The sequence below is a fragment of the Delphinapterus leucas genome, chromosome 10 (genome assembly GCF_059928025.1).
Source record: "Delphinapterus leucas isolate spDelLeu-1000000601 "Yukka" chromosome 10, BTC_Dleu_Yukka2, whole genome shotgun sequence".
Taxonomy (NCBI): domain Eukaryota; kingdom Metazoa; phylum Chordata; class Mammalia; order Artiodactyla; family Monodontidae; genus Delphinapterus; species Delphinapterus leucas.
Window position 1 is genome coordinate 90397812 of NC_143138.1, and position 27752 is coordinate 90425563.

The window sequence follows — 27752 nt, forward strand, 5'->3', positions numbered from 1 at the left end:
ATCCCATCCCAGGAAGGGCTCACCTGAACAGGTCAGCTCCACTAAAGATAAAGTCACTTTTTCCAAGTCAACTGTGCCATCTAATCTAACGTAATCATGAAAGTGACATCTCACCATATTCATTAATCTCATCATACTCAGATGGTGGGCAGGGGTCAATGGCAGCTATTTTAGAATTTTGTCAACCATAATACACTTTCCAAAAATTTTGCCTTCATTTATTTCCATCTCTCTAAAGGCTCCATATTTACTTGCACACTTGGCAGTCACAAAAACATACCTTCGAAATATACTAATTTCGGCAGATGAGGTTAGCAGGGCAGGATAGAGCAAATGTTGGCATGGCCAAATTACTTTTATATCCGGTGTGTGAAAAGCAAAGATACACTGTAGATATCAATAAAGCTTCTCATAAAGAAAAGTGCTACAGATTCCATAGCGATAGAAGACCATTAGGGCTGAAATTTTTACATCATTTTTTGGACAATTTGGTTATGTTGCCTTTCTCTATGTACCTGGTCAGCAGCAGTGAATCCCTCAAGTTGCTCAGTAACAAGGGAGAAATCATATTAAACGTTATATTATCAGAACATCCTGAATTCTTTGTGCTTTCTCTCTAGTGTATTCACAAAAAAACTTGCAAATTCTTTTCTTAAGAAGGCCTATCAAATACATTTCAGTGTGTTTTATAATATTAAAAAAAAACAAAAAACACCTACAGGAGAGTAGGAAAAATTTTCAGCTGGGCTGAATCCTATAAATTTACCCAGAAAAGAATAGCTCCAGGAACAAAACAAAAGAAAAAATGTGTGTAAACAGATTTCCCACAGAAATGATTGGTCACAACTCAATGAAATAGAGTAACTGGCATAAACCAAACTGAACAGGTGCTGTTATATGGACATCCTTTCTTTCAAAAAACCAAAGGAGATCTGAATCCAGAGTAGGCATTCTTGTGGATGCTTCCTACACAATTTTTAGGGCAACCACAACTGCAGATGTGCTACTCATCTAGGAAGGGGCGATTTATAGATAAAGGTTATTCTAGGAGAAACGTACCCACAGTGGAAAAGAAAAGCAACCTAGGCAATAATGCCAGAACACAAAACCGGCACATTCTGCTGTACCCCTTAGAAATGTGAGATTTGTAAACAAAACAGTAACCATTCCCTATACTCTGAGGAGAGAAGTTTATTTTCTTCCTTAATCCTACTTCCAAACTAGAGATAAGCTCCATGAATGTGACTGAATCCATGCTGGCAGAAGCAGGCTCATCCCTCCTTTCCATCCTCCTAAAAAATATATAACTCCAAAATATTTCAGAGAAATGTAAGTTGTACCGAAGATTTGGTGGAAAGAACACATCGGACTGAAACATTTCATTTCCCATTAGACCTCACTTCTTCTCCTAACCTCTATTGGTCGTCCATGACTTCCCTTATCTTGACACAATATCTAACAGTTCCTTCCATTATCTATTATAGTTTTTATCCTTAACTTGTATAACTGTCTCAGAAAAATACAATTCTCCTACTTAGCTTCTTGGTGCTTGGCAGAACTAAAATTTGGAGAGTCAGCTAAATAAAACCCTTTTCTTTCCTCCACTATGTCTCTGGAGGGTTCTAAGGTCATTCCTCTAAACACAGGTTCATGTGAGGGAAAGAACCAATAGAACATTTATTTTACTAATTCATGTGGGGGAGGGGTCACAGCCTTGAGGTGGACTTTGAACTGTTATTCAGAGAGGTCGCTGCACCTTGAGTTCTCACTCACCTCAAGAGTGAGCTTTTGTTAAGAGCCTCAGTCACTTGTAACAATGATTTTGCATAAGTCATCTGCAAAAGGACTAAAAGCAGAGTTTCCTCTAAATTTTTGAAATGAACGTAAAACACCTGAAGCCAAAGCTATTGGATGAATATGAAAATAAGCAGTCAATAGATCTTCATGAGTACAGTGAATGAGCCTGGCCTCACGTGAAATTTTGTTTAAAAATGACAGTGTAGAAATGATACATGTTGTCTAAAACAATTAAAATCACCTTCACTGTGAAATAATAGTTCCACCATATTGAAAGTAAAGCACATTCTTTCCCTTTATTGTCTGGATATAAAACTCAATCCTGGGCTCATAAATATCGTAGGTTTAAAATTTGTTTTAGAGGAAATGTTCCATTCTCTCCTCAGATACAACTTTTAGGTTTGTAGAACAATTGAATTTATGCCAGTACTTTGGAGAATCTACGTCTGTAGTAGAAAGATAGCACTATTGTTTGAGCCCAGCGTTTGTATTTGAGTCAATAAAAATGTTGACAATTCAACTTAAATTGACAATCGTTCCCAGCAAGGCTCAAAATTGTGTTAGAGAATAAAGAGGATAACTATTGAGAAAACGTGCTAAACTTTCATATCTCCTTCTTCCCAATTAGTTTGTTTTTTTTTCCTGTTTCTGGAGTAAATTACACTGGTGTTGTCTTAGTGGGTAGGCCAAATTGGCAGTGACAATATTACTTTTGAATGTTGCTTGAATGTGTAAAATATTTAGGCAGATAGGCCCAACAGCTGCTCGTTAGCATAATATTAATAATAATGATGATAACCATCATTATTGACCTTCTATTATATATCCGCTCAGCAAATATTTATTGTGTACTTACTAAGTGCCACTCATTTTACTGAGTTTTAGGGATATGGTGGAGAACAAAGCAACAAAGTCCTTCACTCCATGAATCTTAACCGTAAACAAATATAATAAAAAATATAAGTATGGCAGATGGTGATAAAAGCTAGGGAGAAAAATAAAGGGGATATGGAATGATGGGTGTGGCTGTTGTCTACTCAGAGGTCAAAGAAGCCTTCATTGACATTTGTGAAGAGAACTAAAGGAGTGAGTGAGACACTGAGAAAAGGCAGTTTGGGGAGTAGGAGCAGCATGTGCAACGGACCTGTGGTAGGACTGTGTCTGGCATGTTGGAAGAACAGTAGTGAGGCCCATGTGGATGACGAAGGGTGAGCAAACAGGAGAGTGGATGAGGGTGGAAGCACTACTTTCAAGATATTTTACAGCCTTTGGAGTTTCCTGTGAGTGAGATTAGAACGCATTGCATGATAGTGAGCAGAAGAAAGACATGCTTTCTCTTTCAGTTTTAATAGTTTTTTCTGGAGAACAGACCATCAAGGGGCAACAATATAAGCAGTTAAAAGGTGATTACAGTGATTCAGGTTAGAGTTAATGGTGGCTTAAATCAGGATGATAGCAGTGGACAGGTGGATAAGTTGCCATATTCAGGATATATTTAGAGGGTATAGCTGAAATAACTTCCTGAAAGATTAAATGTAGATTGTAAGAAAAAGAGGGGAGTAAAAGATAACTCCAAGGTCTTTAGGCAGAGCAGCTGGAAGAATGCAGTTCCACGTACAGGGATGAGGCCAATAAAGGGGGAGCAGGTTTTGGGATGGGGGAAATCAGGAATTTATTACAAGACACGTTAATTTTCAAATATCTAACTTCAGAGGGAAAACTTCAAGTACACAACTGAATTGATGTATCTAGGAAGAAAGGTTTGAAGAACCAAATTTGGAAGTTATCATATGTAAATAGTATTTAACACCATATGATTGGAAAGATAATGAGTGCCGACTATACACTGGGCGTTCAGCTCAGCATCTGGCATACCTCGACTCAGGTAACACTTTCAAGAAAAATTTCTCCAATTTACAAATTGAGTAACTGTGTTAAAGAGGTCACTGTTAACTTGGCCAAGATCATGTCTCTGGAGTTCAAGGGATCCTATCTAAATACCACTGCATCTATTCTACTGCCTAATTTTGTCAGGCATAACCTGGCCACAGCAGACACTTAATAATTACTGCATAAAGTATACAAAGAGATAGCAAGTGTTCTGAACTCTATTGGAGAATATGTAAACACCATCCAGAGAGGTGGATTAGTATACAGTATGAGTATATATATATATAAAGTATATATATATATAAAATGAGTATAAAATGAGTATACAGTATGAGTATAAAATGAGTATATATATATATAAAGTATATATATATATAAAATGAGTATAAAACGAGTATACAGTATGAGAACCAGAAAGATTATGGCTCTCCCACTGCATGTAGGACCAAAAATCCAGTTTATTCTTCTAGGTCCCTTGCTGCACACCCCCTCTCTCCACATTCAGAATCTCATTCATTCCCAGGAAGAATGTTTTCCTTACTTTTCAGCACATTGAACGGAACTCATGTTACAGCCTGTTACCATCTGAATAGCCCAGGGTTTTTCAATATCAGTACTACTGACAATTTAGGATGAGATAATTCTGTGTTATAGGGTTTGTCCTGTGCATTGTTAACATGTTTAGCAGCATCTTTGGCCTGTACCCACTTGATGCCAGTAGTACCCCCTCTCCCAATTGTGAGTATGAAAAATGGCTCTAGACATTGACAAATATCCCCAGGTGGGCAAAATCGCCCTTGGTTGAGAAGCACTCGTTTAGTCCATCTCTTACATTCACTCTATTAAGTTCACCCTTGAGGATGGAAATTGAAGAGGAAAGAGGAAGTCTAATCCTTGTGTATTATCCCCCATGACTTGCCCAGGCTTCCTTAGAATTGGAGGATTCCCTGAAGTTTATTCAGAAGCTGGCTAGGTTTTAATTCCTTCTTCAGAAAGGATTTGCCAGTACAGATGCTGTCCTAGAATTCACTGGAACCTAGGAATCATAGGAACTCTGAGGGCCTTTACTTAGTGATTGTCTGTAGGCCACAAAGGCAGCGATCTCCATGATTCCAAACAGGACGTGCTGTAAATCAAAAGATATTGAATAAAATCTAGGTGGTCAAGAAGTAATTATGGAACAAATGCGAGCTCAAATAGGAGTGATTATAAAGGTGTTGGGGCAGTTTTCTGGCTTGCATCATAAACTTGCTCAGCACCAATATCAGTGACCTCAACCCAGAATAGGAATTATTCTTCTTGGATTAGGTCTTTACCACTGAGCTGGCATAACCATGATTTACCACCTAAGAGCCAGTCACATTTTACCCTGTAGCACTACACAATGTTTGCAGTAAATTATACGCATACTGGAATATTCCAAAAAAGGATTTAGCCACTAAATCTGAGCACTCTGCTTCAAATTCTGTTTTCTACTCATTTATTTTCTGCCTCAAGAAACATGCTACCAATTTTGAGATCCTTTCTACAGGGCCAACAGAAGTTCTCAGTGTCAGTGTTTATTTTTACTGGTCTCTTTCACATGAGATGCTTCCCCTCTAATAAAAATTACATCCCATATAATGGGTATACTTGCATATAACTATTGTGTTTGTATTTTACATATCACAGTACAAGATATAGGGCTGTAAAAGATGTTATAACATATTCATGCTCTGGGGAAAACAGGATTTGTTGTATGCTTGACAGAGCAGTAGATAGTCTTTAATTGCTTACTACAGATCTTCCATTTCTAATAATAATTGTAGAGGATGGTGTCAATGTGAAACTACAGACAATGGTTCAGGGAGGACCTATTATCATTCAGTTCTAGTGTTCCTGCTGAATCATCATAGGGAGAATACATCACAATCATCAATAACAGATAAATGCCATAGATGGTGGAGAAAATATTTAAAAATTCAATGGTTTCAACTTAAGTGGCTCATGAATTATACATTTAATTAAGAAAAGCCAAATGGGAAGGATTTTAAGCTTCTAATTTGCAAGGTATTTTTCTTCTTTCCCCATTAAAAAAATATACAAATTAAGCATGGCAGTGGCTGATAATGGAACAAAATAGATAAAAGCCCCCACTGCAGGCTGGCTGCTTGGATGAACTGGAAGAGTCAGCCTATGGGGAGAAGGGAGCAGGGCAGGATGAAAAATAACAGTGACAGGAAGGGCTTGCAGCTTTACATCTTCACCAGTTCACAGAGGGGCACAAAAGACACCTGGATTCTAGTCTCAGAGCTACTGCAATCTTCCTCTCTGCTTATTTGCCTGTAAAATGAGGAGGTTGGGCTGGAAGAAATCTCAGGTCCCTCCCATCCCAGACATTCCATGAATCTATGAACTGATGTACATCCTTTTCTCCAGCCTCCTACACACCACCCAAAGGCAAATATACAAGGTGACCACTGTTCTATCAAATCCTTCCTAGTGTGATCACGCAGAGGACACTGAGATTTACCATTAATAGCAGTTATTTTCAAAGCAGACTTTGCCCAGTGTCAGCACCCCGTGGGAATTTGTTAGCAATGCAAATTCTCTGGCTCCACCCCAGACATACTGAATGAGAAACTCAGAGAGGGGAGCCCAGCAGCTGGCATTTTACCAAGTCCTCCAGGTGATTCTGATGCTCACAGAAGTTTTAAAATCTCTTCTCTAGAGAGGACTTTTTGGAGAGAAGGATTACTTATTACAGGTTTTGCAAATGTGTTCTATTCCCTGCTAATAGTAGCTATAAGTACACTGGAGTAATTTAGAATAGCGGGTTAATCATTTATTCTACATCATTCTGAGGAAACTGAATCCAGGACAGGCAGTACTGATATGGGAGGGAATGCATGGTGAGGAACAATTGTCCTAGATGTGAGTAGGTTCAGGTATGCAGGGAGCTGGGGTTTTGGAAGTCTGAAGGCAAGGAAGAATAGCCAGGAAGAGCATACTGACATAGAAAAAGAGGATCAGTTGTAGATACACAGAAAAGAAGAAAGGTGGTATTAGGGAAAGAACAAAAGGGTTTGACATTAGAAGGATGTAGGTTCAAGTTCTACCCCTTTCTACATGTTAACAGTATGATTTTGGGAAATTACTTTTATACCCCTAGCTCTAGTACCCTCCCCTATATATATGACAGGCATATTAGCGATAGCCAAGTAGCCTCACAAAACAAATTGTGGGAATGATGAAACAGGTATGAAATAAAAGTCCTTCTTAGCTTTTTAAAAAAATTATTCCTTAGGTAATCCTCCTTATTTCTGAACCACATTCTTTGAGCAGCTTCTAAATATTCCACAATTGAAGAAGGATACACCACATGTAGGAACAGATCGAAAAGTTTTAGCAGCTAAGGTAAAAATGAATTCAGCAAGGGAGAGATGAAAATTACAGTCTCTGGCCCCAAGATTATAGGGTAAAGAATACAAAGATTTATTGGACACTAGCGGCAATCTGTAATTTCTGTAAAGTGAAAGGGGTTACCTTGGATTTCGGAGAGCTAGAGCTTATTTTTCTCCCCACAGAGGTATTGATGAAAGATCCCTAAGCTGAACACAGCCCTGGGAATTTGCTCAAAATTTGTCTTTATTCCATAGAAGGTTCGAAAGATGAGGAGTCACTGACAACAGGGAGATCTGAATTACATTTTTTCCTCCTCTTTATACCGAAGAAAATTTTGCTATCTAGATGGCTCTCCAGTTTCAGAAAAAACCCTTTGAGCATCTCTTTAGTAAAGACAAAGCAACAGGCTCAGAAGTGAGACAGCAAAGGACATCAGTAAAGAAACTCAGAAGCAAGAGACCATATGAAATGATAGAAGGCTCCAGTAGGGACTTGAAAAAGAAAACAAAGATTCAATACCTGGAAACAGGACAAGAATGTCAAAGTATATTTTAAAAAATAAAAAGCGACTTGTATTTATGCATAGTTTTTCTAAAAGCATAGAGTATTAGAAAAGTCGAAGCAATGTTGAGGGTGGAGTAGACCATTCATAGAAACACAGGTTTAACCTCCCAACCACTGCAAAAATTAATCTTTTTTGCAATACCTCAAGCAATGCTCATCCATTCTCTGCTTGGTCACCTCTCATGATAGAAAACTTGTTATCTCATATATCTTCTGCTGGTATAGCTCTAAAGTTTGGACTGGTCTTCACTGTATCTTAATACAGTCAAACAGCATTCTGTAACCTTCAACAGCCACAAGTTCTACTTTTGCCTTCTGGATATCAATGGAGAGGGCTTCATTTCGCCCTTTATGAACACGACAGCAATTCAACCTATGAAGGCAGTTCAATTATTCTTCCCATTTTCCCCCTCAAGGGTCAATATCTAAGTTCTTATCACTTTCTTTGGTGTCCTAACTTCTGGCCTTTGCTATGTTTTGCTTCTATCTCTCTTGATATACTTGAGATTTTTAATTCCCTCTCAATAACGGGTGCTCTGAACATAATATTACAGTTCAACCACGAGACATTTGTAGGGTACTGAAAACAGATTCCATGGTATTTTACTCAGATATTAATAAATCAAATTGCTAGGAGGAGGATTAGCTATCTGTATGTTAACAAGCTTCCTAATGTACTCTGAATAAAACATAATACTCCAGTCTTAACGGTTCAGAGTAAGAATAAAAAATATTATCCATCATATTTTTTATAAGTCATAAAAACTTATAAGTTGTAAAAACACTGCTTCATTCTAGTGTTTAGCTTTCCTGATACTATTTTCATCCCGTTGCTTCTTTTTCCCATTTATACAAATATTACATAGTAATTAAAAACTCTAATATGGCTAAACACATTATGCAGAGAGTGAAAACCTATGGTATTCCTTCTCCTTACCCTGAGAAAACCAAGATATACATTCTTAGGTTTCTTAATTTAATAATTTATATGAACACACACATACATACATATACACACAAGTTCTCACACACAGATACATAACTCTTAATGGGATCATACTAAACATCTTGATTTACAACATGCTTTTCATATAATAATGCGTCTTCAATTTTTTTCTTCCTGAACACTACTTTTATAGGTTTAATGCCACTTTGTGCATTTGCACATTTCATACTTTAGTGACATTTTTGTTGCTGTTCTTCCCCTGTGTCATATATTTCCCTTATATCTTCTTCACTCCTGAGAATGATATCAGAGTTCTGGCTGTATAGATGAATTTATTTTTGTTGAAATCATTTATGAATTGTTGTGAGAATTTAATATACTATTATATAGAATATATATAATTTAACACATAATAGATGATTTGATTTGATTTAGTTCCTCCTCACTATTAGTCTGTTTTCTTGTTACACCCACTCTTTTCTTCTTTCTCCTTCCTATCCTCCTTTCTTATATTCTTTTAATAATCTGGTTCTCTAAGTGTATTGTTAACACTTTATGTCTTTTTTTCTTGGTGAAAGGGATGATAAAGATGGCAAAATTCCCATACTCCCAATTTCTCAAAAGTTTTTCTATATGGATCACGTTTAAGGTCAGAATAGCTGTCAATCTCTATTGTTTCCTCATCCTTTAGACAATTTTAAATCAGTACGACTAGTGAAGAATGTTTCAGGTGGTCTGCTTCTATCTGGAAAAGACTGCTAGATCACATCAGAAATAATTAGCCTTTTTTTTTGGTCTCTACCATGTCTTGCTTCTGCACCAGTTTTAATATAAGTGCAGATGACAGATATGACCTGCAACTTCTGTCTGGACAAGAGGCCCCTAGTTGCTTCAGGTGCTCTCCTATGAGCTGTGATTTCTAAGCGTGTGATGTCCAAATTCATCTACAGGTGAAGATATTTTAACCATAACTAGTATATCCCCCTTTTCACCCCCAGCACCTATACCTTCCACTTATTAGGGGGGAGGGGTCATTTTTGAACCATTTATATTCTTCCACTTTCCTAGACATAAGTTCAGTTCTACCTAGTTTCCACAATACGTATATTTTTTTTTTGAAGTAAATCTACATTTATTGACATGGAAAAAAAAAATCTCCAAAACATATTGTTGAGTGAAAAAAGGCAAGTTGCCCATCAATATACAGAGTAAGATACTCTTCATATAACATTTCTATGTAGAAGTACTATGACTGTTTTATGGCTTTTTAAATATTACATATACACATACCAAAAAAGTGATTAAAAAGATGATCAGCATCACTCTGGTGTCTATCTCTGGGAAAGGGAATCATTGGCAGCAGAGGAGCAGATAGAAAACACATCAAATCTTTTCTGTATACGTATAATTTTTAACCTTCATATAGTACCACACTTATAAAACCTTAATCCATGAGAATATTTTCCTTTGCTCAAAGATATCTGGCTAAAATAAAAAATGACAGCATGTAATTTTTGCAAAAATTTAGAACAACTCTAACTTTCATATATTGCTGATGGAGATATCAACCGATACAACTTTGGAAAGTTCTTCTGTAGTTTTTTATAAAGTAAAACATGCATCTATCCTATGGCTCACGCCTAAGAATTTAACGAAGAAAAATGAAAAGTCCACAGATAGTTTTAGAAAAGAATGTTTATTTCAACCTAATATACAATGGTCCCGAGATGGAAATAATTCATATGTTTTTCAAGAAGAAAGCAGCCAAACACATTTTGGTATATTCACAGAATGGAATCCCACTCAGCAATAAAAAGGAAAGAAGTACTGGTAGTCATAACTACATAGGGAAACATTAAAATATGTTCAAGAAACCAGACACAAAACAGTACATTGGGAGTTTGGGATTGACATGTACACACTGCTATATTTAAAATTGATAACCAACAAGGACCTACTGTATAGCACAGGGAGCTCTGCTCAATACTCTGTAATAACCTAAATGAGAAAAGTATTTGAAAAGAATAGCTACATGTATATGCATAACTGAATCACTTTGCTGCACACCTGAAACTAACACGACATTGTTAATCAACTATACTCCAACATAAAATAAAAATTGAAAAAAAAACCGTACATTCTCTTTGATTACATTTTTATGAAATTCCAATACTGGCAGAAATAATCTATGATGATAGAAATCAGGTAGTTGTTACAATGGTAGAGATTGACCAGAAGGGACATAAGAAAATTTCTGAACAGATGGAAATGTTCCATATTTTATTTTGGGTTGGTGGTTTCCTAGGGTTTAGATTGTTAAAACTAATTGGACTGAACACTTAGGATCTGTGGATTTTATAGTATGTTCATTATATCAATTATATATGTCTCTATATATTTATATTCATATTTATATATAAGATTTCCAGAGATTGATTGATGTTCAGCAAAACTGATATGTTCTTTTTCATCTTCAAGCTTTTATTCTCTGAGCAATGTCTGACTGCTCATCTGCTGCTTGGATAGCTCCCAATCATCCTTCTGGTTTGAACATGGAAATTTTTTTTTTAAAGATATTTTTAATGTGTACCATTTTTTTTAACATCTTTATTGGAGTATAATTGCTGTACAATGGTGTTAGTTTCTGCTGTATAACAAAGTGAATCAGCTATACATATACATTTATCCCCATATCCCCTCCCTCTTGCGTCTCCCTCCCGCCCTCCCTATCCCACCCCTCTAGGTGGACACTGAGCTGACCTCCTTGTGCCATTCATCGACAGATGAATGGACCATTTTTAAAGTCTATATTGAACCTGTTACAAGATTGCTTCTGCTTTTATGTTTTGGTCCTCTGACCGCAAGGCATGTGGGATCTTAGCTTCCTGACCAGGGATCGAACCCGCACCCTCTGCATTGGAAGGCAATGTCCTAACCACTGGACCGCCAGGGAAGTCCCTAACATGGAATTCTTTTCAGAAGAATTTTCTGACCACAGATCATTCTAGCTTCCTTCTATGGGCTCCCTACAATGCTTCTGTCAAAGCACATATCATCCCACATTGACATTATCCACACTAGTTATAACTAGTTTAACTGGTTAAGCTTTATACGGCATAGGTTTTACTTTGCTGTATTCTAAGTCCGAAAATGGTCACAAAATAGGTGTTCAGAAATTATGTGATGATTGAATGATGGAATGAATGAATTCCAAGATCAGTGGTAGAGTCCTTGAACTTACATCTTGAAGTTAAATTTTTAGCAAGTACACCTAAACATGATTAATGCGGGCATCCTTCTGACTGCAAATTGAGAAACACTGCTTCAACACAAGCATTGCTGGAGAAATTCAGTGTGTATTTTGAGTCCTTAGTATTTTGTATCTTATAGCTTTTCTTAATAAGTTCATTCACTTATTCCCTTGACATCCTATCACCACATCCTTAATTACAGAAAGCTAGTGACGGATAGGGAGACTATATCATCCAAATTGGGATATATTTAACTATAAGGGAATATGACAATTACAGCAGGACAACAGGCATAAACTGGACAAACAGGGGTATAATTGTATTCTACTTATGGAGAAGTAGGGCACAGAACTTTCAGGTAAGAATGAATACAGTAAGGATAATACTTATTTTTTCTGTTTTCTAGGTTTATCTTATGCGTGGACTTTCAATGATAACCCCTTATATGTCCAAGAGGACAACAGGCGGTTTGTCTCACAAGAGACAGGAAACTTGTACATTGCCAAAGTGGAGCCATCAGATGTTGGCAACTACACTTGCTACATAACAAACAAAGAAGCCCAGAGAAGTGTTCAAGGACCACCCACTCCATTAGTGCAGCGTACTGATGGTAAGATGATGAGTTATCTTAGGGATATACTTTATCTGTGGATCTTGAAGCCTGGGGAGATCTGTAGAGCTTTCTGCTTCCCTCTGGTTCTGCTTCCCTCATATCATCTATGAGGTGAGGCTTAATTCACAATATGATGAAAATCACAAAAAATAATAGAAAACTATATAATTTATCCACATAGCACAGTATAGATGATTCTGGGTATACTGTGCCATTTCTTCTCTGGCATTGGAACAGATCATCTTTTCTTTGCTTAAGAAGTATTTTGTTTACAAAAACAATGTTTGTTTGGGAGAGTAGGCAGGTGTGTAGACATGTGTGGGTGCTGCCAAACTTATTGATTGAATTAATATATTTTCAATGGACATATGACACAGCTTCTCTTTAATGTCTCCTTCTTTTCCATATTTGTATCTTTTGTTCACCCTTTATTTTCCTGGTTGACAAGGCAGGTAAACAATTCAGATCCAAGGAAAGTAAATCAAGTCAACATTAATTATGAGCATTCCAAAGAAAAATGAAACACAAGATTCATACTAATTATATGCCTCCAAGGAACATAATTCAGATTGGTCTTTGATGAGTTTTGTAGTTTAGTCAAGCTGGTACAAGATTTAGAGAGTTAGAAAACCTAAGGAAGTCACTGAAGCAGAAAAATCCTCTAGTTGATTCTTTAATTACATATTCACAGTGGGAAATGTAAAGATGGAAAATCTGTTGATGCATTTTGTGATCAGATTCTGGACTTGAAATGTAACACTGCATAGAGTTTTCCTCCTCTCTAAGGAGCTTAAGAAAAGCAGGAATACAATGTTAATGATGGCTAAAGAATCATGGAACTAGCTCCTTAGAGGGAGTACTTATGACAGAGCTTTTATAATCACTAACCATTCAAATATATTTTCACGGTCTTAATTCAGAATTCAGCAACCACTAGATTTATTCATAAGTCCAATTTCTCCCCTTCAGTGAGTACTCTCTTCATGATTGCAAGAGCTCATGAGCCAATAATATGCATAGAAACACTACCATATTTTCCTTTCTTCCCCCATCTACTCTTAGTTTCCTCTTTATCTCTTCTTAATTCTTTCATTCTTCCATCTCCTCTATTCTTTTCAACACATTTATGGTAAAAAATGACCAGAAGCATCATACATAATATTAAAAAAGAAAAAAAAAAACTCTTCTAAAAGTGGTCACTCAAGAAATATCAGATGTCAAAGAAATAGAAAACATAAAGTTTACCAGTTTAGTTGAATGAAGTAATACTCTTGACCTCCTCAACCAGAGCCTCTTTGAATGTTTGGAATGATTAAGGTCTTAAAAATGAGGTATTTTCATTTTATATGTATTTTGTAAATTTCACTTTTTTGTGCACTTGTACTGGCCACCAATACATCATTTATGTTAGGAATGTATTATTCTGGTGTTTGGTATATAAGTAAAAATAAAAGAAATTCAACATTTTTAAAGATGTTTTAAAGAAATTTAAACATTTTAAACAACAGTTTGTTGTTCATTAAATTAATCAAGTTAATGAGGATAGCCTGGAGATACATTTCTACTTTTTCCAACTCTTCTGGTAGCTAGCATATTTACAATACCTTAGACTATTGTCTTAGCCTTATCTTAGCCCGTATCCATAATTCCTTTTGAAAAATTTTAAATCATTAAAATAAATTTTTATAAGGGTACAGTAAACTCATTTAGTGGTAAAACCTTAATAAACTGACATAAGAATATTTATGTCTTTATTTATCCAAACTACTTACTTCAAAGGTTTTGCTGCAAAAGTACTGATATGTTGCATTGAGGTGCTGTATCAGATCTATTACACAGTGTTACCTAAAAACTTCTTTATTCCTAAGCAGATCTGGCCCATGAGTTTTGTGAATGGGTGAAAGATCCAAGAAATCTCTAGAGAAGAAACTTGCTCTATAACTCAGAAGCATTTTAAAGCTGGGTATATTCAGTTCTTAATTGGAAATACTAATTCTTTTTAAGATGCTGTTGTGGAATATAGGGAAATTTGGAATGCCTCTATTCTGATACTTTGATATACCTTAAATATTTATTTTTTAGGGGAGAGAGGAACAAACTAATTCCTTAAATAGTATCATGAGGTTTCACTGCCCTCTGTCACTCATTATAGTATAGAAAAATATTGTTAATTGAACAACAGAATAATCAGATTTTGGTAAATAAAGCATTTGCTTCATAGAAAACTTCTATTCTCTAGAAATGCTGCTAGCTCTTTTGGTATTTAACAGGTGTGATGGGGGAATATGAACCAAAGATTGAAGTGCATTTTCCTGAAACTATTCAAGCCGCAAAGGATTCATCTATAAAACTGGAATGCTTTGCCCTTGGAAAGTAAGGTTCTGTTTTGTTTTCTTTCCTGGTTGTTTTAATTAAAACAAATGAGTATTTTGGTATTCAAATGCTGCTCTAAGGTAAATTAGCAAATAGACTTTAAATGCTGGGCAAAAGTGGAACTTTCTGATTGGACTTTAAATAAACAGGCCTAATACTCTGAAAGTGATTGGGGCGGCAATTTCCCCAAATAAGCCGATATTTACTTGAGTTTGAGCACAATGAAACCCGTTTAGGCAGCACACTGCAAAGGAATAAGTGAGCTTGTATAAGACGGTGAGCAGGTCACTAAACTTTCCACGTATCCTTCACTCCATCTCATCCTACATCCAGAAATATATTGCCTGGAGTGTCTCCTTGCTTAATTAATCAGCGACTCTTGTAAATGAAAAACCTGCACTGCTACTGTCCAAAATAAGACTAATTAAAAGCCATTGTTCATAGTGGATAATTAGAATTGAGCCAAACCTGTCCTGGCAGTGGAGGCATTTTATTTTACTCAGATAAGTGTTTATCAGCAGTAGGTTTGGAAAGCTTTGAAGCCAGCCAAATATCTGCTTTTGTGCATGGAATACTGAGAACATTTCTTTGCTTTTTGGCAATATTCAAATTTTATTTTTATGCCCATAAACACCAGAATGAAGTAACAAAGAGATAGATCAGATTTGCCATTTTAAAACACTGATGTACATATGAATTATCTGGGGGCACAGTTAAGTTGAAATTCTGTAGATCTGGGGTGATGTCTGATTGCTCCATATCTAACAGGCTCCGAGGTAATAGTGATTCTTCTTGTCTACAGAACATACTTTGAAGAGTAAAGGACTTGACTCTCACTACCACATTTCAGGGCTTACTTATAAATCCAGAATCTATTTGTAATGTGGGGCTCACATTCAGAAATAGTGACTTACATTCCAAACTATGGAAAACATCCTTAAAAGTCTGCATCTTGTTATTAAGTAAATATACTGAGTAATCCAAATAATGCTGGTTACTACATCTTTTAGGTTCCTTTCTATATATGAAATCTTGTAGCTCTTTAAATTTCTCAGGTTATCCATTTTTCATATATTTAAGAGACCATGTTTAATTTTTATACAATACTGGTCCCACAGTATTGTCCAATAAATAATTGATAGATTAAATTATTCTTTAAAAAGTGACAAATTGAGGCTTTGTCCATTTTTGTTTGCCTGCCTTTTAAGACATGATGAACTTTCACCATTTTCAAGCTTTCTCAGAAAATAAAGTATACAAAAAACATAAAATGTCAGCAAAATACTTTGACAATTAGTTGATTAATTTAAAAAGAAAACCAATGAAAGACAGTATCTGAAAATAATATTAATAGTTTATTCTATCATGTTTGGCATCAGGAAATATGGATTCCTGTAACTTAAAAAATACTCATATAATAAATAACTGAAAAGGATTGAGGCTGGTTCTCAAGAATCTCATATAAATAAATTTCATTTGTTAATCATTTATAACTAAGAATTTATATGACATACATAATCCTCATAATTATGCAGGGTACATAATATTTTTATTATATATGAGTAAAATGAGGCTCAGATTGTACAAGTAACCTGTTCAATTTTATGCTTCTGATAAGAAAGAGAGGGCGATTCAGATTTAGTCCCACCTGATTTGAAGTTCTGAACTTAGAAACTTTGGAGTAAATGCTTAAGATAACTGCTCTCCAAGTCAGAGGAGGCAGATTGAATTCCCAATTTTCTCAAGAGTTGTCTGACCATCAGCAAACATGCTGCTTAAGCTTTATGAATTCCCATACTCTCACCCAAAAAATGTTATAATGATACCTGTCTCCTGTGTTTGTTTTGAAGATGAGAGTGGATAATACATGTAAAACCATGGCAAGTCCGATGTGTATGTACAAAAAAAAACCCTGAATGATAAAGTATACATTCATTGTTAAGTTTATACCTAAAGGAACTACTGCACATGAAATAAAATTAAGGAAGAATGGGAAAATGATGAGAATTACTTAATTGCACCTCATAGAAAATTGTCAAGGAAATAATTGATTTAATGGAGTATGCTTAAAAACACTTTATCTGCCAAAATTAATGTTGAAATTATATTTATTAAATTATTAATATGGAATTGAAATGCCTAGGGGTTAAAATGGAAAGTCCAAAGCACCCACAGGGTCAAAGAGATAGTGTTAAAATGTCATGTATAAGAAACATATATTCTGTGTAACTGAAGTGCAGATCTAGTTCTCATTGCTTCAAATGAACAGAAAGTATATGAAAATGCTTTGTATACTTTGGAAAATATTATACAAATTTTAGCTACTAACAAAAAGACTTTTTAATATGCTCGCCAATAGTTTTCAGAAAACAAGTTGCACTATAGTTGAAACATTGCAAACATACTGAAGAAGCTTTCTAGTCCATTAAAAAATTTGACATTTACCAAATACTTTACTGACTTTTTAAAATTTGCAACATTAACAAACATAAAAACAATGCACTCCCTAGACAATTAATTACGTGATAGGAATAAATAACAATCTGAAAAGAACAAAATCAAACCACTTTTTAAATTATAAATCCCTATTTGCAGATTTATTGCCAAGCATTTTACAAACTATTGAATGATAATTATAATCATGTTCTCTGACAGCTCTTTATAAAAATATTGCTGTTCAGCACTTGGTTTTGTTATTTTTTTTTTCCAAATGTTGGGACTGCTTTGTATAAATCCTTTTAAATCTACTTGTTCACTTTCTGAGGTACTGCACGTCTCTGTAATAAGTTCGATAAACCCCAAACTGACACAAGCTAATTAGTTCAGTGAAGAATAGAATCAAAGTTCTTTTTCTTATTAACAATGTTTCTAAACACTTTTGCTAACTACTGACTACTATTTATGCTGTAAACTACACATTCATGAAACTAAGGTTTAAATATTTTAGTTAATAAGAGAAAGGAGGGAAAGTAGGGAGGGAGGGAGTAAGGAAATCAGTAGGTGGATAGGTGAATAGGAAAGAGGAACAACAACAAAAAAATAACACAGGTCAATGCCACATCTTTAGTTTTTTATTTTTAGGACCTAAGACAGTTCCTGAAATACTGACTAGTTTTCATTAAATATTTGTGGAAATACTTCCTAAGTAATTAGGAAATAATTCCCTTTATCCCTGGGAACATTCTTTCTCTTGAATGGGTAGATTATTTTGGAATTTATCTTGCTTGTTGTTCTCTGAGCTTCCTGGGTCTACGCTTTGGTGGCTGTCATTAATTTTGGAAGATTTCCAGTCATTGTTATTTCAAATATTTATTCTGTTCATTTCCCTCTTTGTTCTCCTTCTGGTATTCCCATTAGACATCTGTTGCACCGTTTGTAATTGCCCCCAGTTCTTGGATATTCCATTCTTTTGCTGCTGTTGTTTCTTTTATTATTTTTTTTTTTCTCTTCATATTTTAGTTTGGGAAGTTTCTATTGATATTTCTTCTAGTTCACTTACTCTTTCCTTCATCACATTCAGCCCACTGGTGAGCCTATCAAAGGCATTCTCATTTGTATTACAGTTTTTTATGTCTATAATTTTTTTTTGAATTTTATAATTTTATTTATTTTTTATACAGCAGGTTCTTATTAGTTATCCATTTTATACATATTAGTGTATATATGTCAATCCCAATCTCCCAATTAATCACACCACCATCCCCCAGACCCTTTCTTAGAAGCTCCTTTTTTTCTGCTACATTAATCATCTGTTCTTGCATGTTGTCTGCTTTTTCCATTAGAGCCCTTAACATATTAATCTTAGAAATTTTAAATTCCCACTCTGATACTTTAAAAATATTTGCCATATTTGAGTCTGGTTCCAATGCTTGCTTTGTCTCTGCATTTGTACTTGTCAATGGGCCTTTTATATATTTTTTGTTGTTGCTGAAACCTAGATATGATGTAACAGGTAAAAAGAAGTGATTTTACACTAGATTTTGGTGTAAATTTTTATGTTTATTTGGCACAGAGTTAGGCTGTGTTTACTGTTTGCTGTAGTTGTGGTGTCAGAGGCTAAAATTTCCTCCATTGTTTTTGTTTTTCCTCTTGTCTTTGGGTTTCCCTAGAGACTCTTTCTTAATTAAAGACTGAGGTTTGCAATTTCTTTACTTGTAACCCCCAGCTATCATTCAGGAGCCCTATTGATGGTATGAATGTCCTTGTTAGCTAATTCTATAATCTCTGTAATTTACGGATCTGTTTCTGTTGACTGTTTTTTCTTCTTATATGATTCCTATTTTTTATGCTTTTTAGTTTAACTAGGAATTTAGATTGAATTAGAGACATGATAAATGTTGGGTTATTGAATGCTGCATTGTGGTATATTTATTTCAAGTATTGGATTTTATTGATAGAAGTTATGATGAATCTCATCTTTCTATAACTTATTATTAAACTTCCTTGGGTAGATATAGAGTAGATGTTAGTCTAAGGCCTGTTTACTTCTAAGATGCATCTCCCAATTGAATGCTCTAAATGTTTGCTAAGTCTCTCTTCTTGGGCTTGGTGGAACTCTAACATCTTCTAGCCCTGTTTGAGCTCTAAAATTTGTTCTTTGCTCAGCTTCATGTGACACTCTTACGTAGAATTTTGGAGCACTTTCTTTTTCTAGTCTCATCCTCTCTGATAGTTTGCTTTGCAATCCCAGCCACTTCAGTCACCTGTGTCTCCTCAACTCAGGGATGCAGTCTTGTCCTATTTATGTTTGCTTCCTGATTCTGTGTTCTGGAAAGTGCCTACAGGTCGAAAATCAGGGATTCCAATGGCTTACTTCATACATTTCCCCTCCTTTAGGAATCACAGTTTTGTGCTACCCATTGTTACATCTCTGGAATCAGTTTGTTTCCCATTATATTTGTCCAGTTTTCTAATTGTTCCCAGCAGGGTAAATACAGTTCCAGTTAATCCCACATCTCTAAAACCCAGGTATTTTTTAAGGCTAATTGTGAAGGTAAATGAGGTGAAGTTTAGAGAAATGAAATGACTTGATAAACATAAGTTGTAAATCTGGGATTCAAATCTAAATATCACTGATTCTGACTTTAAAACTCATGCTCATAGCCGTTTGATATTTACATCAAATTATCCTTTTAATATACGAATTAATTCCCCATGTGCAGATGTAGTTAGCCCTCAGTTCTGTAAGTGTTTTCCTTAAAAAAGGCTTGAAACATTTCAGCAAAATGGTAAAAAGATGTTATTTGGGGAATGAAATTATGGATGTATTTCCCATTTAGATTCTCTGTAATTACTAATAATTCAGCAAAAAAGTAAGTTCAATTTTATACATTAATTTTTTTTTAATGATTCAAAGATAACCTTTTCAAAATTCAAGTTGCTTTTGAATGAGAAGAAAAAAGTGTTTCTAAAAGTCAATCAGGGCCATTGTGGAGCATACAACCCACTGGTTTGTATGCGATGATGGTAATATCTACCATTTATAAAAATCTGGGGTAGATGATTAGGGAGAGCACAGAAAACATGCCAATCAACCTAGGAGTCTGCTGCTATCATGCAGGCAGGGAGTATAGAGAGTGAGGTCTATAGAAGGCTGGCTAGAGTGTTTACTCATAGACCTTAACCATCTCAAACCACCACAGGCTAATGTGAGTATAGAATAATTAAGACAAAACTTCAGATACCTGCTTGAACTTTAATTACTATGACTTTGGGGACATGCAACTCACTTTCTATGTTGGAGTTTCAGAGCTGACATGATCACAGCTTTCAACTCTCACTTTTGTCTCATTTGTTTAACATGGCAGACTCTTAATTATCTAAGCTGCAAATTAATTGTATTGCGAAACACCCGAGAAACTCCTTGGATAGGTGCTATGCAAATGTAGTATGATTGACTTATAGATCTGTGTGTCTCCTCTCAAGAAAACATAGGCCTTTGCTCTTAGTAAAGAAGTTAAACTGATATCCCTCATAACTCTCCTACCACTCTTGTAAACAACCAAACATATTTACTTTTCTTTTCTTTTTTGTGTGTGAATCTTAATTTAGTAACTTTGCCGTCAATGCTCTGGAATGTAAATGAAATTAGTCGCTGCACTAAATGTTCCTATGTGTTCTGGAGCCTTCACACAGAGGACTATATTTATGTATACATGTATATCTTTTTTTTTTTTTTTTGCGATACGCGGGCCTCTCACTGTTGTGGCCTCTCCCGTTGCGGAGCACAGGCTCCGGACGCGCAGGCTCCGGACGTGCAGGCTCAGCGACCACGGCTCAAGGGCCTAGCCACTCCGCGACATGTGGGATCTTCCCGGACCGGGGCATGAACCCGTGTCCCCTGCATCGGCAAGCGGACTCTCAACCAGTGCACCACCAGGGAAGCCCTTTATACATGTATATCTTATTTATTTTTTTCTAATTTATGAAGAAAAAGATACTCAGCTTGACTATTAATGTCAAGCAATAAATTTGAAGTCTCACCAAGATGTTTTGATCTATTCCAGAACTTTCAGATGACAGAGCAGCTATTTGATTTTGCTTCTCTTTTTACACATATGGACATCATTGCAGATCATACCACAGAAAGGTTGCTCAAGACACTCAAGATGACAGTAGTATTTTAAAACCAAACTAGGTACATTCAAATTTTTCAGACTTTTAACACTTGGTTTAAAAAAAAAGTCAGAGAGATATCTTAAAATTGTCCCATTTGAATGTCTAATAAGCAGTTTAGCTTTTTTATTTTCCTCATTGAGTTGAATGGATAGAGGGCAGACTATTTTCCTAAAATAGTTTGTCCCGTTTGCCCCACAATGTATACTGAAGCCTACTCAATAGGTTCTCACTAACTGCTTTGCTTTTTTATCATGATCTTATATTGCTTGGCATAAAATAGTACGGTAAAGTCCATGCAAATCTGAGAACTGACAAATGTTCAACCCAATCTTTGAAAAATTGAAAGATAGTAACCCCTCAACAAAAACACAGTCACACACACACTCACCCTGGGGCTGAAAGATTTATCAGCAGGTTTACTAACATTTCAAGGCAACATTGTGTTCTGGAAAGAGTATAGACTTTGAATTCAAAGAGATCAGGGTTTAAATTCTCAGATACCCTGTCAATAGCTGGGCCGCTATGATCAGTTTTCTTATCTGTAAAACAAAGGTAAAAACTAGGTAGATAGATGGATAGATAGATAGATAGACGACAGAGAGAATAGGATTGATGTAAGGACCGGAAATACTATTAAACTTTCCTACCAGAGTCCTGGCTTATAATAGGCAATCAATAAATTATAACAATTTTATTAATTGTGGTCATTGTCAGTGCTGCTTTGGTTGAGGAGGTAAAAAGGAATACACAGGAGGGAGAGAAGGGGTTTCTGCATTCTATTTCTGTGCTAACACAGTCCTCAAGGACTTGCTCAGAACAATGGATTTACCATTTCTAAATTATGTGTTTAATCTTTATAAGGATTATTGACATTCCCTCATTTATTCATTTGGCAAATTAAGCTCCAGTATCTATTAACTTAGCAAATATGCATTAAATACCTCATTCAATAATTAATTCCTTTATTCCTTCACTTAGTCAAAAGGAATTCTCCTGGCAGCAGATGCTAGGCTAGGCCCTGGGGAAATAAAGATGATATAAAGGCCCCAGGGAGTCTGCAGGCTACTGAAAATGGGATTGGTGTAACAATATGTGATCACACATTTTTCCTGGGATCTGCTCTTTCCTTACAAACTTTCAATGAAGGAAGATTCAAGGATAGTCACTCTGGGAGCTTTCTGGATTATCTTTTCCCCAGGTTACTCCTTGTTAAATTGAGACTGGAGACAGTCACCCTCAATTCCTTTGGTAGAACTAATGTTAGACTGTTATTGAAGGGGTCCTTCGTATCTCTTAGAAATAGAAGATTCTTGCTTCCTTTTCTCCCATTTCATCAATACTTCATTTTTTTTCAAAATTAATACTTTTGAAATAACATTTTTAGAACATAAAAATTGAGCAGATGGTATAGTGAGATCCCATATAATGCCACACACAGTTTCCCCTATTATTAACATCTTACACTAAGATGGTACCTTTGTTACAATTAATGAACCAACATGAATACATTTTAATTAACTGAAGTCCATAATTTACTCAAATTTCCTTGTTGTTTTTTTTTTACCTGATGTCCTTTTTTTATTCCAAGATTCCATCCAACATACCACATTGAGTTTTCTTGTCTCCCTAGGCTCTTCTTGGCTGTAACAGTGACTCAGACTTTTCTTGTTTTTGATGACCCTGACAGTTTTGAGGAGTGGTGGTCAGTTTTATTGTAGGATGGCCCTCTATTAGAATTTGTCTACTATTTTTCTTATAATTAGTCTGAGATTATGGGTCTTGGGTAAGAAGACTACAAAGGTAAGGTGCCATTTTTGCACATCATATTAAGGTTACTCTCTATCACAATGATCTATGGCTACTGATGCTGCCCTTCATCACCTGGTGGAAGCAGTTTTGTCAGGATTCTCCACCATAAACATACTCATTTTTCTCTCTTTACATTTGAGTCTTCGGAAGGAGGTTAATATGTGCTGTCCACACCTAATGAGTAGGGAGTCATGCTACACCTCCTCTAATCTATGTAATTTATTTGGAATTCTTCCTCATTGGAGATTTTTCACTTCTCCCTCCTCATTTATTAATTTATCCAATCATTTATTTATATCAGTATTGATTAGTAGATATTTATTTCATACTTTCGGTCATAATCCAATATTGCTTTATTTTGCTGCTCAAATTGTTTCAGCATATTCTTCTGTAAAATGCTTTAATTTTTTTTTTAAATGTACACTATGAATGTATCTCTGGGTCATTAAACAGTTTTCTGTACCCTCAGTTGTAATGACAGTGGGGTATTCAGATGTATGTTTTCAGCCAGTCTCCTACTGGTGGACATTTAGTTTCCTTTCGTTTTGTTTTCATTTTTTATTGTCATGAATAATGATGTAATGCATATTCTAATGGCTATATTTTGCCCATCTCCATGTGAACTTCCTCAGTATATTTTTTAAAAATTAGAATTTTTGGATAACAGGAATATAAAAGCTAAGGTTTCTGATACATGTTGCCAAATTCTCCTGAAGAACCACTGCAGAGGATCCACTTTCAAAGACCAGGACCCTAGGTTACAAGTTGGGTCTCTTTTGATCTTACACACATGCTGAATTCAATGGCAAACATTCCTTTCATTCTTTTTCTATTTCAAAAAACAAAATTGGATTTTTACACTGCTGTTTCCAAAACTAAATTAATTTAAAGGTTCTAAAAATCATCCAAGAAGAATATATATGCTTCTGCAAGTGACTGTTCATCCTTTCCATTCCAGTCTATCACCACTTTTCTCAGGAGACCTACAGTTCTTACTTTTTAAGTAACTGGCAATTGCAGGAGAGAAAGATTTCAAATCCAAGTTGGAACTGAGCTGAAGGAAAAGAAGTTACTTTCTTTTTTCCAGCTGACCTTGGAACCCATGTGTAGAACCTTTATTGGAATTTGGAGGCATCTCAATATGTTAAAAAAAAAAAAAAACTCTATGATTTCATCTTCTGGCCCTTGGACAAAAGGAACTCTACCCACTGATTATAAAACATGTTAACTCATTAGGTGAAGAATATATTTCTAAGCACACATTATACAGACTAAAAAGGTGATTCTCATGTTGTAGCTGGTTAGCTCATGCGGGAGCAGAAAAACATGGTGGTTTAGAGTTCATTATGGAAAGACAGACTTTAGCTCAAAACTTTTCTTTGAAAACTTACTGTGTGATATTGGGCATGTTACTCAACCTATTCTAGTCCCAATCTCCTCATCTACAAAATGTTAATAGCAATAGTACTGTGTCTCATGGTATTATTATATGGTTTCAATGAAGCACTTAGCACAGTGCCTGGCATATAATGTGTTCAATAAATGTTAGATCTATTAATAATAGAATGATTAAATATAATAAACCATATACAATGTCTCCTTTATATGAAAGTTTATGATTATGAGCAGAGCTAAGGTCAAGCCCTATAATTCTTAAAGAGTTATAATTCTGAACATAATTCTGAAGGAACATGTGCCTCGAGAACCTACCTCAACCAAATTATCATTTTCTCTGCTGTAGTGCCACATAGCACTCATATGATTGGTGAAGTATTTATTTAGGGTTAATATTATGTATTAATAAAACATTATGGAGAAGCTGTCAATTAACTGCTAAGTGCAGTATCATTTTCGGCTCTACCACACCTTGAATTATGGGCTCCAGTTTTATGTTTCATGTGCAAATTATTACTCACATTGTGGAGTAGAAAATAGCAATAAAGTTTTAGGGACTCTTTGGATGATAGAACCTTCCTGTCCCTATGTGATGATCATGGTAATAAGGCAACTTAGTAAGCTTTATTATTGGTTCAAACTTTATATTTCAGAATGTATTCTCATAGTATATCCTCATTTTATCCTTTCAAGAAGACTTTTACGTACCCATTGTTACCTCTAGTTATAAAGAGAAAGCTGAGGCTCAGAGATGTTAGGTAATTTGCACTCATAGATGTTAGATAATTTGCACTCATTTACACAAAACTCACCTGTGTCCTTTCACTCTACATGTAAGTACTATTCTGCTACCACTGCTCTTACATTCAAACCGTCTGTGGCTTTTCAATTGGCTGCAGCAACTGTAGTGTCGTGTCAAATACCAGATAAATATATGCACATGATAACATTTTCCCCCAAGGGAAACCTGGTATACACACACACTGACCAGTAGAACAGGATCATGACTATGTTTAGATCGCTCAGAAAAAAAAAAAAAAAGATTTTCCTTTTTCCATAACAGTTAAGACTGCTTTTCTACAGAACTCATGAATTTATCCATATTGTATCCCCATAGGACAATCTTATATTCCAAGCTCTTTGTATGAATATTTCAAGTTGAGGAAATGAAAGCAGCTAGCTGAAGTCTGAAAATTTAACAAAGGCACTCCTTGCTGGTTTTGTTATTCTGCTTCCCTCTCTTCGATTAAAAATGGCCACTGACGGGATTTTCTGAAATGAGGTTCAAGTTAAGAATAATCCCAAATATAAGCATCTTAGGAAACAGGTTCTCTGTACCAGTTTCTAGTTAAAAAACTTGGTATGGCCTGGATTTAAGCTGTGGATAATGAGATTTAAGAAATCCAGGGAAGAAATATAAGCTTTCTCAAATAGCACTAGTAATGAAAATTCTATTCATGGCTAAAAGTATAGAACTGAAGCAGAGTTCATACAAGAGTGTGAATAGCTTTAATTTAACTTCCAGTTCAGGTTGAACTAGGCCAGAGGGTTAACAAATGTATTCTCTGTCTCCAGATAAAATTAATGGGATGCTCACTCTGTAAAAGCATAATGACAAGAGAGTAAGGAATGAAAGTCCTTATTTATGGCAATGCTTATTTAAGAAGCACAATACCAGAGGGAGGGGCAAGAAAGAAAGAAAGAGAGAGAGAGAGAAAAAGGAAGGAAGGAAGGAAGGAAGGAAGGAAGGAAGGAAGGAGGAGGGAGGGAGGGAGGGAGGGAGGAAGGGAGGAAGGAAGGAAGGAAGGAAGGAAGGAAGGAAGGAAGGGAGGGAGGGAGGAAGGAAGAAAGGAGGAGGGAGGGAGGAAGGAAGGAAGGGAGAAAGGGTGGAGAGAAAGAAAGAGACAAAAAGAGGGAAAGAGAAAGCAGGAGGGAGGGAAGGAGGAAGAAAGAAACTTTGCTTTTATGATCTAGTAGTATTTTAGAACTGTGAGGACTCACATTTCAGGAAAATATAGAAACAAAATAAGAAAAGGCTTTTGCAAAGTTTTTTGAAATACACGGTTCATGAATGCCTCATCTATGGTCTGAGGAAACTCTGGATGAGAGAGTTGCTTCAAATTGATTTTCTTTATTGAGATTTGTATCCAAGCTGGATTTTGACACCATATTTGTGAAGATTAAAAAAAAAAGAAGATGATGGCACTATGTATTTTAACTTAACCTTTAAATGACAGAGTTTCAAGAGATTTAATAATAATCTCCATTCTGAAGACCCTTCAAAGATCTCCCTTGCTGCATGGCATTCTTCATATATTAATATATTAACTTTGCACTTTAAATAGATCACTTATTTTAAATTAAAATGAACTGCCAGAGAATATTACATCACTAATATCATCATCGTGGACAAACTAGGTAGATCCTAAATAGAATGCTAAAGCCACAGAAGGAGAAGGAGTCTACTAGTGCTAATAACTGAATGGGTGGCAACTCAGAGAACTGGAAGGTGGATCACAGTAAATTAGCCTGTACTGGAACTCTAAGTGGTAGAGAATTGGCAGGTCATAATTTAGCAGAAATTACCTGTCTAAACGTGAGTACCATTCCAAAAAGGTAATTAGGATTGTTAACAACTTCCAGCTGAGTATTTAACTCGACATATGGACACCATCTGTCACAATCCTGGTATACAGTAAGCACTCAATTAATGGTTATTAATATTCATAAATAAATGTTCAGCTTTCTTACAATGCATTTTTTTTTCTCTTTGGAGAATGTTGTCTAATTCCTTTCCTCTCTACCGTAATGGCCCTAGATGATAAGCCAGGCTGAAAAAAAAAAAGTATTTTACAGCAAAGCATGTTATATCTCACCTGAGAGATCCCTGCTCTCATGAGGAGGAAATGAACATTACCGCTATGATCAGAGGCATTATCTCCTTACCAGCCAGTGTATTAAACAGGAAGAAGCAGGAAATTTACTTCTAGAGACATATGTGCATGCTTGTGTACCCATTTCGTTCACAGTGTGGAGATTTGATTTTAGTTTATGTATGATTCATAAATCAATTTATGTCAAATGCCTAGTCATATGGAGTTCTTAAAGGAGA

General features: G+C 35.6%; 1 protein-coding gene across 4 annotated transcripts in view; it reads left to right on the forward strand.

Annotated features, from left to right (window-relative positions):
- Positions 1 to 27752, forward strand: part of CNTN6 (contactin 6) — a 143355-nt gene that overhangs the window by 37792 nt on the left and 77811 nt on the right. For 2 of the 4 annotated variants that reach the window (XM_089919572.1, XM_089919574.1), the window contains exon 3: positions 12239 to 12442. The exons of 1 other annotated variant lie outside the window; for it this stretch is intronic. In XM_089919572.1, the coding sequence (XP_089775698.1) occupies positions 12239 to 12442 (204 nt within the window). Of the gene's footprint in view, positions 1 to 12238; positions 12443 to 14715; positions 14819 to 27752 lie in introns of all 4 variants that reach the window. One more of the 4 variants, XM_089919571.1, reaches the window with a different exon arrangement.